Source organism: Porites lutea, chromosome 4 (genome assembly GCF_958299795.1).
Source record: "Porites lutea chromosome 4, jaPorLute2.1, whole genome shotgun sequence".
Lineage (NCBI taxonomy): Eukaryota > Metazoa > Cnidaria > Anthozoa > Scleractinia > Poritidae > Porites > Porites lutea.
In genome coordinates this window covers 36826549-36844195 of record NC_133204.1, presented here as the reverse complement: position 1 = coordinate 36844195, position 17647 = coordinate 36826549, and the positions used below count along the sequence as shown (strand labels likewise).

The 17647-nt window shown below is 40.1% G+C and overlaps 3 protein-coding genes across 5 annotated transcripts in view; 1 reads left to right on the top strand and 2 right to left on the bottom strand.

Annotated features, from left to right (window-relative positions):
- Positions 1-3998, top strand: part of LOC140935559 (rhodopsin, G0-coupled-like) — a 13052-nt gene extending 9054 nt beyond the window's left edge. For both annotated transcript variants that reach the window (XM_073385120.1, XM_073385121.1), the window contains exon 2: positions 2842-3998. In XM_073385120.1, coding sequence (XP_073241221.1) covers positions 2887-3846 — 960 coding nt within the window. In that variant the 5' untranslated portion in view covers positions 2842-2886 and the 3' untranslated portion in view covers positions 3847-3998. The remainder of the gene's footprint in view (positions 1-2841) is intronic.
- A 3710-nt stretch (positions 3999-7708) lies between these two features.
- On the bottom strand, positions 7709-8827 carry LOC140935552 (melanopsin-B-like). Its single transcript, XM_073385112.1, has one exon. It carries the CDS (start codon positions 8670-8672, stop codon positions 7731-7733), a length of 942 nt encoding a protein of 313 aa, XP_073241213.1. The 5' UTR covers positions 8673-8827; the 3' UTR covers positions 7709-7730.
- Positions 8828-12791: 3964 nt separating this feature from the next.
- The window catches only part of LOC140933463 (uncharacterized), a 44684-nt gene continuing 39828 nt past the window's right edge, over positions 12792-17647 (bottom strand). For both annotated transcript variants that reach the window (XM_073383020.1, XM_073383021.1), the window contains 4 exons: positions 16876-16930; positions 16734-16798; positions 16447-16534; positions 12792-15734 (listed from right to left, as the gene is read on the bottom strand). In XM_073383020.1, coding sequence (XP_073239121.1) covers positions 13974-15734; positions 16447-16534; positions 16734-16798; positions 16876-16930 — 1969 coding nt within the window. In that variant the 3' untranslated portion in view covers positions 12792-13973. The remainder of the gene's footprint in view (positions 15735-16446; positions 16535-16733; positions 16799-16875; positions 16931-17647) is intronic.

Here is a 17647-nt window from a genome sequence, read left to right as displayed (position 1 = left end):
AAAGGCGATGTGGTTGTCCATACATTCTCACATGCCGGTGTAGTGCAAAATATTATCTGCAGTAGACTTTAGCTAGCTTTAATTAATGCTCGAGTAGGAACCATTATTCGGAGAAAGGTTTGTTTATAATATTTTTTTGCCCACTTGGTTACTACGTTGTGCCAAGAGCCATAATAGGACTATTATGGCTCTTGGTTGTGCAAATTGATAAAATATAAAATTTCAATGTCATTTTTCCTTGCTAATTAGCTTAACAAAATTGCTTTCAAAGATGAGAATAAGCAAGAAGGCACTTCGACTGAAACGTACTTTTACCTTGTGCTTTTTTAAAAACTGAAATGATAAATATGGTTCATTATAAATGACGAATAAAATCAGCGACTAGTTTAGTGGACTGATTGTTTGCGAGCGAAAGACGGATTTCAAACAACCCACGTTACCTTGCGGTCCGATCTTGGCTTGAAGACTTTTTCCTTTTCTCCCGACAACGTTTTTTGAAAAAGCTGTATACTGTTGTTTTAGGAAGGGCCTCCACGCTAAGACTAAATGGCATAGGGGCCTTTTACCCTCCATAATTCTACCAATTTTTTCCTTGGGATAGAAAATAAGGAAATAGAAATTTGGGACCATATCTGTTAACTTATTTCTTTAATTTTTCTCGCTGCTGGATATTTACCATGAACTTTTCGTTTAAAAAAATAGCGAGCACTGTTGGTTATTCTTTACGCTAATAATTTTTAAAAGTTGTAAAGTTTTTAAAGTTTTGTACGTGAACGATTATACCTTCAGTTACCAATGATTTCTTAAGGGTTTCTTTGTTATGGGTAAAGAATAAAGACTTGTCAAGGTACACCTAATTGCAATAAGGTTGTCATAGAAAAAAGCAAAAAGCCAAATAGGAATTAATTAGCATTAAATTATCATTCTTGCAACATTCACAACACACACGCTTATAGCTGAATATCAATCACGTAATATGGAAGCCAAATCATTTGCATCAGTTTCTTGGTGTCATTCTAATGCAATTCGAGGCTGATTCATCTAGCGGATTTCAAACGTGCTCTAATTACAAACGTACATCGGATAACTACTAAAGAAAAAATGGCTCCATTTTTTTCAATAAATATAGCCTGAGGTAAATTCCAGGAACGCGACGCGTCTTTTCGTTTAATGCTAAATAGAAAAGCCAGTCTGCGTATGGTTTGTAGTGCACAACACCATCAGATCACAATTTTCAAGCAACAAATCAGGGGTTTAGGCAGGACTTTCCATCGCGGAGAGGGTGAGGCGTTCCTCCGCCAGTTCCTTCTCCCGCGCAACAAACCAAGCTTCGTTTGTCAGGACCCTTTTGTTACACACATCAGTGTTTCATGTGCGGAATCTTACAGCGCGGAATTACAGAATTATTTCTTGTTATTGTGAATGACTTCTTAAATAATTGTTAAATTATTAAAATACGCAAATGTAAATCACATGGCTAATTAATTCCTATTTGGCTTTCTGCTTTTTGCTTTTTTCTATGACAACGTTATTGCAATTAGGTGTATCTTTAGAAAGAAAAAACATATTTTACAAAATTTTTAAGCATTTGTTGTTCTTATTCCTCGACAAAAGTGTTTCAATGACTCTTTTGGTTTGCATGTGACATAAAATTTTAAACTAAGAATCCGTCGATCCTTCGGAGACTTATTAGTTTCATGTTAGAGCATCTGAACACTACTTATCTTTTAACAAGTTTCTTCAGTTTAATTAAACAGCCTGTTTTGTGAATGAGGTACTTTTGAATGTTAAAGCTGTGTGTGACACTGCACTAAAATGGGGGGCCTAGAAAGCAATCTAAGCTCTCCATGTCTCGGAATAAATAACTATTGTGTTTCTCTCGGTTTATGAACTCTTGAACGTTGACCCCTGGCATTCCCGCAATGACACGCCTTGCTTGATCCTCGGATGGACACCAACTTGATCTCTCCGTTTGGGTAACTACCTAGCGCATAACAAAGTCACACAGACCTTAATCCTAAACTGTCGAATGCAGCCTGTTATCATTTGGGAAGACTACTACATCTAATCCACGCTGTAAAGGGTAACTCAGTCAAAGTTTAACTATCGAACTCGAATCCAAACTCGAACATGCCTTACTTCTTATGATAAGTCATGAAAAAAAAATCCAGCATTTCCGGAATCCTAAGCGATAACATTAATTAGAAACCGAATGTAGGCGATAAGTAAAATCACGAAATCACGGCTTAGGCTGAGTCTACGCTGTACCGGATAGCTCTTGCGCCGACACGAAACCATGTCGGGTTGGGCTTTTTTTAGCTCTTTTCACAAATAAAAACGGTGATTTCGAAGCGGTTTCTTTAAGTCAACTGCACGTACAGCACGTTGTGGTGGTTAATTTTGGTGGCTATCTTTAGAATTACGCATGTCACACTTAACGTGCGATCTATCCCGGGTCCGGAGTAGTCATCGCTTATACAGTGCTAAAAAGACCCCTGGACGCATAAACTAGACCAGGATCAGCCACTTACTTTTTGCAAAAGTGTGGCGTACGAAAGTTACCTACATAGATTTGCCAATAAACAATAGCCTGTAAGCAGAGGTCTAAATCAAAAAAGAGACGTCAACATAAGCTCGTTACCAGGGCTTTTCCTAATTTTTGGAGGAAAAGCCCTGGGAACAAGGTTGACGTCCACACAGTGGCTAATTAGCTAATTCTTGCAAATTTTAGAACTTTTAACATCTTAACACATCATTTACAACTTAAAGAACAGTGTTAAGATATTGGATTTGGTATATCATTACGTTTTTGTTTGACTGGGGTTTTTTTTTCTTTTTCAGTGGTTTTCAAGACTGCAGGGCTTGCGCGCGAACGCCACAACAGACATGGTTTTGCCAGCGTATTTCTTAGTTTTTGCTTTTATAACGGCCATTATCTTTGCGACAAGTGTGCTGTTGAATAGTCTTGTTTGTGTTGTGTTCTATAGAAAGAGACAGCTTCTAAACGCTCCTGATATCTTTATCGCTAGCGTGGCGCTTTGCGATTTGTTTAACTCGATTACTACTTTGCCATTGATTTTCGTTACAAATACTCAAGGACGATGGATTTATGGGGACAGCGGATGCAAAATAATCGGGTTCATTGCTACATGGAACGGTTTGACTTCATTGATGAATCTGTCAGCCGCCTCATACGAAAGATATCATGCACTAGTTTTCCTCCATAAGAAGAACCCAACTTTCTCAAGGAGAAAAGCAGTTTGTTTTTCATTTGCTATGTGGATGTACGCTTTGTTCTGGAGTCTAATGCCTTTGTTTGGCTGGTCAGGGTTTGAAAAAGAAGGAATCGGGACAAGTTGTTCAGTTAGATGGAAGTCACAAACTAAGCTAGATGTCTCATATAACATTTGTTTGATATTGGCTTGCTTTGTGTTACCAGTAAGCGTCATAGTCGTCTGTTATTACAAAACCTGTCGCGAGATAAACAGAACGGCAAGGCGAGCGAAAACGACGTGGGGAATAACATCACCCTTTACAAGAAAAACATTCGAAATAGAGAGAAAGATGGTCATTTTGTTTGGCTTAATGACCGTGGCTTTTCTCGTGGCCTGGACACCATATGCTGTTGTATCTATTATTTCAATGATCTGTGGACCTGACGTCATCAGTGACATCACAGCATCTATACCAGCATACTTTGCCAAATCATCAAACTGTTACAATCCTGTTCTTTACTTTTTTCTGTACAAAAGAACGCGACGACAGGTTCGTTTTATGGCGTGTGTTCGTAAGGAACAGAACAAATATCTAGCCACGATCAGTAATTCTGGCGGCACTCTGAGCTGACATGATCATGACTTGTGAACAATAGTCGTAGTCTTCACCAAAACTTACAATCAAGGCAGGTTAAGCGTACCCCCAAAATTCTATTAATGAATTGATTATTTGAAAAATGAATCCGTTAGTCGTTTCCATTACAAGTGTCAAATTCAAATCGGCATTCCTGCATGCGTAATGAGCAGTGAATATTTTACGAGAACTTCTCTGCATCTGGTCAGATTGAAAATCTTTGAATGGTTAAAATTGCTTGAAGGACATTTACATCAAGATCTGAGAAATTGAGCTGGTAGATATTTAATTAACTGCCTCGCGTGTGAATTCAAGGCTCATTACGCACGAAAAATGCAGATATGAATCTGAAATCTTCTACTACCAACGGATTCATCGAATAATAAATTCATTGATGAAATCTTCGGGGGTACGCTTGACCTTTCTTGACTGTAGAAGCTAGAAGATGAGGAATGTTAACTATGAAGGTTTTGGTGACTCTTGCAGGGTAGGGGGTTCAATGACAGTTAATAATGAATAAGAAGGTGACAAGATGACGTCTGTTAGAGGCGATACAATCACAGCACAACGAGATTGTTGAAAGCAAAAAACTCTTAGAGTGGTTATGTTTGTTTTCACGAGAAGATACGGTTTAAGGTGTCAGAATGAGAGAGATAGAAAATGTTCCATTTTGTGGACCTGCTTTTATTCGATGTTTTGATGTATCTGTTGTGGCTCAGTTTCATCCTTGGTTTAAATTTTCTTTACTTTTGTTTTTGGATATGCTAATGTATGATAATGAGTTTGAAACAGAAAGAAAATTTAAACCAAGGATAAAATTGAACCACAACATATCCAACATCGTTGTCAAGAATAATTATATAAAAAAAAGTGTCAAAGATGTTAAAAGAGTTCAGATGTGAATTCATTACAAGGCGTTAGATAACATTCATCGTGGGTGCTTTTTATGCAAATGTGCAAATAGGAAAGCTTCTCGCTAATTGAGCCTAATTGCAAGTTTAACAACTGTTTGAGCTCTTGTAAAACAAAATCTGGTAAATAAGCCACTCAAATTTATTCTGGCACAGGATAAATAAATCGAATAGAATAAATAAATTTAAGTGCCTTGTTTACGAAATGTTGTTTACACAGGAGCTCAAACCATCTCTAAGGGCTGTTTACATGGAGGTGGGGGACCCCAGTTAGGTGAGGTAAGCGGCTTTGGTGGGATAACCCGCCTTTTCATATAACTTCATTTTAATTTGATCACGTTTACATGATAGGTGGGGTCACCCGCCACATGTTACCTCACCTATCTGGGGTCCCCCACCTCCATGTAAACAGGCCCTAAACGTGTAATCAGACGTTTTTCTCATGAAACGCTGCTCGACTACAACAAAGGGTATCATCTCCTTTCAACGGGTCTCTTGTGATCTTTTCCTGCTCCAAAACAGTGGTATTTGCTGGTTATAGAAGCAAATTCAGCTAGTGGGCACAGCGAAGATCAAGGCTATGTTCACATTATAGCAGATAGCTCTTGCGTCGGCACCAAAACCGTACCGGAAAGGGCTTATGTTCACACATGTAAAGAACGCAGGGGCGGATCTAGGGGGAGGGTGCAGGGGGTGCGCACCCCCTCCCCGCTGAGATGACCTGTGGTTTTCTAATACAACTGGTATTCTGCAAAAAAAAAGACTATGTGGTTTATTGGTTTTGAAGTAGAGCAAGAGACGAGTGCACCCCCTCCTAAAGAAAATCCTGGATCCGCCCCTGGAACGGTAATTTAGGTAAGATTTCTGTAACAGAGCGAAGCTGCACCGCTCTGGTCTTCAAAGTGGAGAGTGACATGTTGGATAAGTGTTCACACTATACCGGAGGGCTTTTCGTGTCAGCAGCAAAAGCTATCCAGTGTGAACATAGCCTTAAAGACGCTGCTGGCATCCGAAACGTTATTCCAGGTCATTCATCAATGAGTCCTTCATCATTATTACGAAACTAGAAACGAAAGTATGCTTCCACGAACAACCCTGATGAACGAACCGGGAAAATATGGCAAAACAACAGCTGTCTTGTGCGAACATACGTACGACAATGACTCAAGTGATACTGTTCGCTGATTGGGCACAATACTACAAAGGGTTTTTGCGCCCAATCAAGAGCCGGCATTTGCCGAGCAGTTTGGAAATGGTCTGGTGACACTCGCCCGTGCTTGTGCTTAAAAACTTTCGTCGTGCCTTTTCTCCTGACCCGGCTGACCGTTCCTAGGTCTCCACGAGAATGGTTTTGTTTTTGCGAGGAGAAAGTGCTAAATTGCCCTTGAAGTTATGACAAAGAGAATGTGTACCTTCAATATCAATCTTTGTGGGCGCGAAATCATTAATTGACTAATTGTTCCCGAGGGGAAATTGTTCTAAAATACATCTACGACTGAGATGCATTTTAACAAACCTTTTTTTAGCAGACCATGTAATTTAGGATAAGTTTCAGTTTGCCCGCATGCTAGACGCCACAAATCGAACAACTGATAACACGCCGCAAATGACAGTTTGAACCATATGGCTGACTGACGGACTTATTTAGGCCTGTGTATGGCAGGAAGCCCCAACCCTGGCATTTTCACCCCTCCGTGGTGGTGTGACTTTGAGTGTCTCAGAGGTCTCATAGATCTCAACCGTTACGCCGGCTGAGGTGCCAGTCCATAGTGGGTCTGGAACTAGAACTCGGTGGGTTGTGAGCTCGAATCTCATCTGGAAATCGGAACTTTTTCTGAGCTTTAGGATGTTAGGATTCTCTTTGTTCTAATTAAATTATTATTACTGTTATTGGAGAAATTTAGAGTCACGTTTACGGAAAACGGCAAACGTAAAATGCAAGCCAAGAATTTCTCAAATTGGAAAGTGAACAGATAAAAACGGTCAGTGTGAAATACAGACTGCGGACTGACTGCGGACTATTGTTTTTAGAGTTAGAAAGCAATGGGACTATTGTTGTCAGGCACTCATGTGGATGGTGAAAACAATACTCCGCAGTCTGCGTTTTACACTGACTGGATAAAAACTGGCCAAAATAAACCTCGTATATGAACGTAACGAGAAAGAAATTATTCCCGTGCAGAAATAATGATTAGCAAACGACAAGTAAACGGGCCTTGTTCACGTGGTACAATTTCACGTTTGCCGTAAACGTAATCTAAACCTCGCTATGATTACCATGCCTGATTGGTCACAGAGGAGAGACCTCACTGACAAAGGATTCCCCCAACTTGCATAAGAATAATCACCGATCCCGTAAAACCGCTGAAACTACTGAGCTAGGGAGAAATTCATGGTCATCAAGGCCATTCATTACGTTCACATATAGCATGTTTATTTAACAATTATTCCACGAGTGCGCGTTGGATATGAGATGGCTATAATTATCTCGTATCCAACAAGCGAGACTGTGGAATAATTGTTTTGTTAAAAACGCCCACAAATATGGAACATTCTTCCCGACTTCATTTGTAAAAACAACCGATTTTCAGCTTGTTTTAATTTTGAGCAGACACGTACAGTTACCATATTTGGATAGCATGGTATAATGGCTCATACATCATGATGGCTTAGCCAATCAGAGCTCTAGAATTGCATTACCCAATGATTCAGTTGTTGATAATACATATTATACTGGGATCCACAAGGTGTCAACGCTGCATCCTACATAAATGGTATAAAATTTCAGATAAGATCCTTTTGACCTTCAAAAAGTATTAGCAACGAGAAATGGCCAACCTTTGCGCGATGTAGGCCCAAGGAATCGTCGGGGCTTAGTGGGTCCACCAGTAAGGAGTCTATCGCTGGTCACGTGACAAGCTCATTTCCACTTCAAAATCACATTCCCAATAAGTCCTTTCTTTTCATCGACTACCCGCCTGGCAAGTCCCTTGATTTACTCCGTGTAACTCTTCTTGCCTTTCGTAACAAGGAATAAATTTGCCGTCGCAACCTTTTGTACAGAAAGACATAGATAATTGGGCTGAGACAAGCTGACGTTTTGGCAAGGAATGCGGGGGTTGATGCTGCGACGTCACTTATGACATGAGGTCCACCAATCATAGCCATAAAAGACACGACCGCATATGGTGTCCACGCCCCAAGAAAAGCCAAAGTCATGACACCAAACAATCTAGCCATCCTTCTCTCAGTTTCAAATGTCTTTCTTGTAAAGCTGGATGACCTTCCCCACAATTCTTTTGCACATTTCGCTCCAGTCTTAATTTCTCTACAACATTTCACATAAGAGAAACACATGACGCTTACGGGCAACACATAACAAGCCAGTAACAAGCAAATGTTATAGGACAAATCCAACATGCGTCGTGATTTCCATCTCACTGAACAACTTGTGCCGATTCCTTCTTGTTCAAAGCCTGACCAGCCACACAAAGGCATTAGACTCCAAAACAAAGCGTACAGCCACATAGCCAACGAAATCCGAGCAGCGTATCTAACCGTAAATTTTTGACTGTTTAGAGGATGCACTAAAGCGACATATCTCTCGTAGGATGCTGCAGCTAAATGCATTAACGACGCTAAACCCGACAAACAAGCGACGAATGCGATCAATGTGCACCCAACATCTCCATAAATCCATTTTCCGTAGGCGTTTGCTACAACGTAAAAAGGAAGCGTAGATACAGAACAAAACAAATCGCTGGCGGCAACACTTATCAAGAAGACGTTCGGTGGATTGCAAAGGTGCTTGTTTCTGTAGAACACTAACAAAACAAGGGAGTTTAGAGGGACACTCACTAAAAAGATAAGAGCTGAAACTAGAGAAAAACCAACGAAAATATCAGTGACCATATTCGTCTTGAGAGTAAGATTACGTGCAAACTATGTCGACATCGCCCCTGGAAATATCCGGCGAAAACCATCCAATTGACAATTACGATCCTTTAATGTGAAGACCTATAAAAGAGAAATGGAACGAATACAATTGAATGAAATAAAAGGCATAAAAAAAAACACCAAAAAAATAAAAACTGCATTTATCACATTACAAACGAAAACCAAACTCAAGTCTTCAAGTGTAGTCCACGTTATGAAATGTAGGTTCAGATAAGCTTAAAGCCGAAATGAATTCATAAAGAAAAGAAATGACAAATTACCTTTTTGGAACATTTTTAATTACTCTTGGAAAACAATTCTGGAATCATACATTCATCCTAATTGCCACAATTTCGGCAATTTAGGTGGACCCCTCTATGAAGGGACAGGTGGTTTCTTTTTAAGTTATTTTGTATAGTTATAATTTTCTGCGTTTAAATATTAGTCACAAGAAATCAGTAGAAACCGAGCAATCTAAATTAAAAGTAATAGGAATTTCAAATTATGAAAACACACCTCACGTCGTGAAACTTTGGCAACTGATGGCTAGCGTATTCAATTTTAATGGTTAGTTTTTATAGTATTTGCCTTCGACCAAACTTGTAAAAAATCACGGAAAATCGCTTCTCTATTCTAGGACGTTTGTGATGAAAATGAGTTTGTTGGCAAGCGAACACGCAGAAAAGGCAAGATGGCAAGCTCTGCTAAAAATAGGCCTAATCAACATGATCAAAAGCCCTAGTGGAATAACATAGATCAATAGATTTTTGGGGGGTAAAAAAGTACCGTTCAATTTATTTCAAGCGCTTCAGGTACCTTTTAAAACCCAGCATTTCACTACCAGAGTAAATGATCACGTCAAATAATCTACGTCTAAATCTCGAGTCCGTGGATGTAATCCACATTGTGTGACCGTCTAGGGGTGAAAGGGTTTAAGACGGAATCCATTAGGAAATTGAGTAATTTGAACTTTCAGTGAACAAAAACCTTGCACTAGAATAATTTAAACAATGCCGCATTCTTTTTTACATTTTTCATTTTTCAAGGGCTATAGATTTAATTTATTATTTTTAATAACATCAAAGACTATTTCTCATGTAAAATTCTGAAAATTTCATGTGTAAGATGTCATTTTGTGAAATTTGACATTCTTTTTCTCGCGGGCTACCATAAGAAATTTTCTTTGGTGTTATTACAGATAACTATTTACATCTATAGCCCTTTAATAATGTAAAAAAGAATGCGATATTGTTTAAATTATACTGGTACAAAGTTTTTGTCCCCTGAAAATTAAAAATACTCAATTTCCTGATGGATTCCGTCTTAAGGCATTTCATATTCCACATTTTCTCGCAAGGTACTAAAACACCTATCGGCATCATTTATCTCAAAATAATGATTAACATGTAACAGCTGGTTTTCATGTGGCTTTGTTCTTTACTCTAACCACGTGGACTACTTGTGCACACCGCATGGTAGTCACGAGCCAGTCAACGCCATGTCCGTGTTCTCTATTTTAAAATATACCTAAATCTGGTCAGAAGATCACTATTCCTCGCAAAATGGAGCTTACTGTAAATGAGACGTCAATTATTGATTCAGTAAGACTTCTTGCTGGCAGGACTAGATTCGGAAGCAAAAACCCAAAGGAGAAAGAGAACTAAAGTTACGTTGGTCCCTCTTAAACTTTGCCCCTCGGACAAATAAACTTGCTGTTATTAAATAATTCCAAAAGTTCCAAAAGTTAAAAGTGATGCAGAAACAAATGCAAATGCAAAGCACCTTTTAGTTGGTAGGACACAGACTCCTTATGTTTTTGTTGTATCGTGTTTTATTTTGCAATTTTGCAAATAGTAGTCAAATTTGTAAAACTTGTTTAGGCTTAATTAGTTGTAAATGCTGTAACATTGTATTTTTCCTTTATCTCTTGTACGTTGTTTTTATTTTCCCTCTATGTAAATGTAAGTATTGTCAGTAGAAGTGTTGTAACCAAATAAATGTTATTAAAAAAAATAAATAAATAATAAAAAAAAAAGTTACGTTGGTCCTCTGAAGTCTGTCCTTCTGTGAGGGTCAGAGACAAGGCGAAGAGGTGCAGATGTGTTGAGCAAGCACCAAATGTTCTTGAAATACTTCCCAGGGCACAATAATATGGGATTGGATTGTTCAGAGGGCAGGAACTGGAGTGAAGTCTCCAGGGGAACGTACAAGAGGCCTAAGTATTTCTAGAAGAAAAAATGCAGGTACTATTTGATAAAGGACCGTCAAAAGTATATTTGAAGATAACCTCTCCCATACACTCCTAATAACCTCCAAAGTAACTGCGTGGTAACTAGCACCCTACTCATGGAGACGATGCTTGAGAAAAGCCGCTGATTTATTTCATGAGTTCCTTTGAATATCCTAACAGCGGCTCCGCCGCCGAAATTTTTCCCGAATTCGCAAAAGCGAGCCTGCTCACAGGCAAAATATCGTCAAGCTGTTCAACAATACCAAATGGAATGCTGTAGTTAAAGGTCAAAGATACAAAATACCAATTCTTCTCAGTGTTATAAGTGCTCTACGTGATATTCTAACCACATTTCTTTTGTATCGAGTTTGCTTTCAATATAACGGGGAACCAACGCTACTCTCCGCTCATATGAGGACAAGATACCATGCAAGGATGGTTGACAGGTAACGCAAGCAATTGTGCCAACTTCTACCAGGATGTCCTTTGGAAACAGTGCAGTTGACTTCACATAGAGGGCAATGAGCTCCCGAACAAAACTATGGTAGACCTTCCAAAGTGTAAGTTAGTTGTCTTAAGGCCTGGTTTTTAGGATAATCAGGCTTACCAGGAATACCCTGCTTCACCAGGCTTTTTGCACATATGGTAAAGCCTGGTAAGCCTTGTTTGACAACTTGAAAAGCCTGGCTGGTTAAACCAGGCAAGCACCCTGGTTAACCATACTTTAACCAGGATTTTGGTACTCGGGTAAGCGGTCAGTTCTCTTATCCTCAGCGACACCAAATTTGCCTTGACAAAAAATGTCGAAAACGTTTGTAACACAACCTGCGTTAAAATGAGACATGACACCATCAGATCCATAGAATAGAACCCCTCAGAGCATAGCACCGTTAAATTTCCTGCCATAATTAATGCCAAATTCCGCCCTCTGAAATATCAGAACAACATAGCATCCCCAAAATAAATGTTTTCCTGGAATGGATGAATTATACAACCTACTGATTTTTACAGATTTGATATATCACCCTTTCTTTGAGATCAGTTCCCCCTTTCTTTTCAAATTCGGTAAAAATCGCTGCCTTCACACAACTTCTCAAATTTCGCCCCATCGCAAACGTGTGCACAAAATATAACGTTTTCACGATTTATTTCAACAAAATATAAGAGTAAAACTGTAACCAAAAAATATGTACAGTGCTTAATATAACCACTCTTCTTTGTAAATATCCATTTTTCTATATACAAAAAATATCTGTTTCTTAGAAATAAGTTATCTTGACCCGGATTAGCACGATTCAAACGCACCTTTCTCATAGATACTATAATACTGGATACTATACTACTGTTCGTTTAAACAAATAGAAAGCACGAATTAGATCCCAGAACAAACATAAGCAGATGCAACACGATGCTTAACCTAACATGAAACCTAAAATATGTACGGATAAATCACATGTAACTATAAGTATAACCAAGACAGAATAAGAGGAGAGGGAAACTTTAGGTTTGGCCCTTGGGGTATGTGAATTTCACCAAAGTTATTTCTAGACAGATTAAACGCTTGAAAGGATGAATAGGAGGATTGTTTCCGGAGAGGTCCGTAAACTTTTTTACAATAACTGAGCGAATCCTCGCGCGCTGCTTGGTCGAGAGCTATGGTCTATGAGAGTATAGGCCATAGAAATAACGCAACATGTCACGTAGTAGCGCCGGTTGTTTTGTTTTTGGTTTTTCGTAAAAAAAAAAAAGGTTATTGTAAAAACAAATCGACCACACTTTTTCATGGTCTACACTCCAATAGACCATAGAAATGATGCCATAAAATGTTCAAAACTTTGCAGTGGAACCATGAGCTGCTTTCCACTTGAGTTTTGAACATTTTATGACGTCATTTCTATGGTCTATAAGAGTATAGACCATAGAAAATTGTGGTCGATTTGTTAATTAGTGTTGCCAGGAGATTATTCAACAGTCACCATTACATATAGTTAATTATAACCTCAAAATTACTTAAGTGAAATTTACATATCCTGTCCAACGCCCTAAGATTCTCTCTTTATCCCTTCATTCTCTCTTGTTATAAAATGCCATGTTCCTACCAAGACATGTCGCATCAGTTGTGATCATGTAGCTTTACAGCAGATAGACCTTTCTTAACACTGTCATATTTTTAAACTACAGGTTACGCTTGATACTCAGTGGGTAGGTACTAGTTGACAAACAAAACTCAAAGCACGCAGTAGGTCTACTCATTCAACCAGCAAACTAAAACTGTCAGTGGTCACCCAAAAAACCAAAACACAGTCGAAGCTCCCTTATGCGGACACTCTCGGGAAGCAATATGTGTCCCCAGCTGAAGCTGTTAGTTGACAAAAAAGGTTTTTGTAAGCGGGCAGTTTGTATTTTATTTCCTTCATTCAAAAGCATGCTGTTGATGTAGGAGATAATACGTAAAGTAATACAAAGGCCTTAAGAAAGAAACATGGAAGAAAAAGCACAAAAGGCAAAACACTAATGGAGAAGGGCACATAGTTAAACCTCTTATACCCCTTTAACGATGTTGACTTTCCTCTGATATAGTGAAGCTCAATGCCTGTGATAAAAAGTCTATTGGTACACAAACAAACACAGGCGAACAAAGAAGCAAACAGCAAAAAGCTGCGGAGAAAAAGAAGCAGCAATCACCATCGCTGACCGCTCAAGCGGATAGTTCAGATTGGAACTGTCCGCTTACAAGAGTGTTGGAAAAGAGAGCTTCGACTGTAATATGAAATTCCCCTGTACTTCACACTCAACGGAAGTGTATCGGCACAGCCTACTTAAAGATTACTGTTACTCTTACACGCCAAGATGCTTGCCTCTGTTTATGTCATCATATATGTGTTCTCGAAATCATGCTTTCTGACTTACAATACATTTACAAGACGAACAATGACAGGACAACAAGGTAGGGTTGGGCACAAGATATGCCTGCCGACTGGGCACTGTTCAAAGTGAACAGTTTAGGGCAGAAAAGCCTGCAAAAACTACTCGTCAACCTCCAAAGATCACCTTTTGTTCCAACTTTTGTGGCACCTCAGATTTTCGCCCCACTTTGCCTTCTGCTTATTTAGGCTTCTCCGTGAATGATCCTTGCCATCCTTCTTCTGTTGCCCTTGTGCCGCCACGACTCCCTTTTGTCTCAGCCTCTCAACCTCTTCACCACTCGCGGCATGAGCGCCTCTGCTGCCTCTACGGCCAAATAGGGCCGAGGCTGGTGGGATGATCTGAGGTCCCGTATTAGGAGGATGCCGCTCCCTTACAAGGTTAGCTGCTCGTTCGGCTCCTGGATCCAGTCCACTACTCCTGCGACCAAGTGAATGACTGCTTATTGGACGATCACTGTGATTTGAGAGGCTAGAAGAGGATGGTTGTCTGGTAATTCTAGTAGAACCAACCTCGGGCATTCCATGTGATGGTGGTGACATTGAGGGCCTTGACACCTCCGACCGGTTCCAAGACATGCTATCGGATGCTACTGCGGAAGGTGCCTTGCTTGTTTGAGTAGTTGATGTAGATGACGTTGGGCGAAGGGCTGGAGAATAGGTTGTATGTTTACCATTAAATGATCGTCCGTATTGCTGTGGAAATTCGTGTGACGGTAGTTGGTTATGATTTCGACGTGATACCGATGGCCAAGATCTCGAAAACTGTTGCGCAGATGTGGTCTGTGTAACTGTAGAATGCCCAGCAGAGGTTTCAGACGGCGATCTTGGGGAGACAGTAGGAGAATTTGATGTTGCGGAGGGTGACCTTAAATCTTCGTACTCAAATGAAGGAAGAAAGGATGAATTGCTTTCTGTAATAGTGTCCCGTTGCAAACCCGAGTCCTTTGCGGCTGTCAGCCGAGCATCTTTATGTAAGTGGTCTTCATAGGAACCCAAATAACGGTTACAAGGGCCAGTTGCTTTAGAGTGCTTAGTGCTTCCTGTGGGAGAAACCACTTGTTTGCCAACTTGACTGTTGCCAGTCCTCTCTTTATCAGAACTATTTTTCAAGGAATATGCTGTTGCTGAATGATGTGTGGCAGTTGGAGAAAAAGATCTAACCCCATCACCGTTAAGCTTTTGTCTCTTATTACTTTGCTCAGTCAAGGCTGGCCTCTCGTGGCGCATGTTGTCTTGAACATAATCGTGTTTGGCATGGCTTTTCTTCTGATGTTCTCTCCTGTAAGAAGGGTGATGTCCTTGTTGTTCTTTTCGTTCAGAAAAATGCGGCCTCTTCGATACATGCTGATGTCGATGGTGATGATTATTAGCATGACTTTCAGGTTGCTTTTGATGATCGCGTCTTTCCGAGTTCTTTTCACGTGCTTCCATTTCGGGGCTGTTTTGATGATGTCTCTGCCGTGAATCATTCTCCCTCGCATTATGGCGATCCACTTCCTTTGTACTCACGGAATTCGTGGAAGAAATATGCAGAGCATTCGTTGCACTGTTCACAGCATGGCGGTTCATCACGTTATTATCAAAGGATGACAGTTTGCCACTGGAGTCCCTTGAAAGGGCTTTCTCTTGCTGGAACGTTCCATTAGCCGTCTTTTTGGATCTTTGGTTCTCCGTTGTCAGTGTAGGAGTTACTTTGGTGTTCTCAAGTCGTCTTGCTGACCCGGTCTGATGGTTCTGCCGAGGATCTCTAGCAGGAGACCTCTCATCGTTCCTAACACTAAGGGAGAGAACTGACTGAACATCCCCTGCAGATGCTACATGATACAAACAGTGCCTTTTTTGTGCATCTTCAATTAAAGCTCCCCAATCTTTGGAATCACCCTGTCAAGCAAAGACAAGAACAGTATTGAGCTTTATAAATAATAGCCGACTTATCCATTAGGCTTGGATAGGGCGCCGTGGTCAAATGGTTCAATGACCACTGTGCGGGCTCATCATGTTGTGTTCTTGGGCAAGACCCCTTTGTCTCACGGTGCCTCATTCCATCCGGATGTATAAATGAGCACTGGCGAATTAAATCCAGAGGGGTAACGCTACAGTGGACTAGCATCCCGTCCATGGAGGCACTTCATGTTGCGTAAAAAGGGAACAAGCTCTTCCCTGATGGGTCGTTGGGCTCGTCCACACACATAAACTAAATTTGTTACCAATAAATTGCGTAACTGTGTTTGAAGCCTTTGTCATATTAGTAATATGCACTTTGCTAAATTACTTTATTAAAAGCTGTAAATGTGGTACAAACTTGGCCACGAATCTTTATATCAGTCATTGTGACACTATTAACTCGCCAAGGACAAGGGAACTGGAGCCGAAATGCGTCCCGCAATTGCTTCTGGAATCGTTACTGGGGTTGCGCCGTCAGCTATTGGCCAATTTTATCTCTGCCCCGATTAACAGTCCCAGAAGTTTTTGGGGAAGTTAACTCGGCCTAGGTTCCCCCTCGTTTCTACAGTGGCGAATCTCAATTCCAATATTTTTATCAGCAACATCAATTGTTTTGTTTGCTGCTAACGTTTAAAAACCTACACACTACCTTCAGAGTATCCATGTGACCAAAGACATACAAAGCATGTCTTGCCCTTGTTAGGGCAACATTCATTCGTTGTCTATCGCTTACAAACCTAAACAAACAGACAGAAAAGGAACATAAGGACGATGCAAGATTTCATAGAAAGGCACACAGTATGCTCTTCCAATTACCTCTGTCTGAGAACAAAAATCAAAATTAAACGCAATATTACGTTGCCCATGTATGGATATACTTTTATTACAGTACTGAAAAAGAATCATATCACGTACAAAACATGGGATTCATCTTACCCTATAGAGCCTCGAACATTCTTTGCACGAACACAGCTCAAAATAATCACATCTTTTTCTCTTCCCTGGAAATAAAGTAAAGCATTGGTTTCACGTTTCATAAAGCCTTTGTCTGGCTACCACACTAATAACTGTAAAGTACCTGAAAGCCATCTACTGTGTTCACTTCAATAACGGCACCATCTCTAGGTAAGCCCCTAAAAAGACACAGAAACACAAATTATTCTCAAGGTGATGACAACAAGACTGGAGTTTTCTTTAAAAAAAAAACTACTGTTATACTAGACACCTCCTATCTGATTAGCCTGGAGGACAAAAGACTAAAGTGCTTTGTTTAAATGGAGTTTGAAATGATGAAAAAAAATTAAATCGCGTTTTAGTTTTTATTAGTTATTTAGGGGGCATCGCAAATGAGGCACCATCATCTTACAATGGGGAGCCAGTCTTCCGGTGCAGCGGTGGGTACTGTCTGAGTACAACAGCTTTGATCACTTCTCAAAAGCAACAGATTTTTACCTTCCAACACCATATAATGAAATATTAAGACTAGGGTACTGCCAGAATGCTATCAATAGCTCTAAATCAACCACTGACACATGAACAATGTGCGTCTGTGTCTGGCAACAGGCACTTTGTAAGATTCAACGACGCGACGGCAACAAGAACGTCGCTTAAAAAGTGAATTTGCCTACATTAAGTCTTTATCGCGATTATTCCGACCAACTTTAATGGTCAAATGTAGGCGAACCCTCCTGAAGTTGAATATCCGAAGTCAAAGAGAGAAATAACGCAAATTCACTTTTTAAGCAACGTTCTCGTTGCCGTCGCGTCGTTGGAACTCTAAGTCCCTATTTACAGAAAACCGTCGTACGGTTCATTATTACTGACAGAGGTCTCTTGGCAAGGGAAAGCAA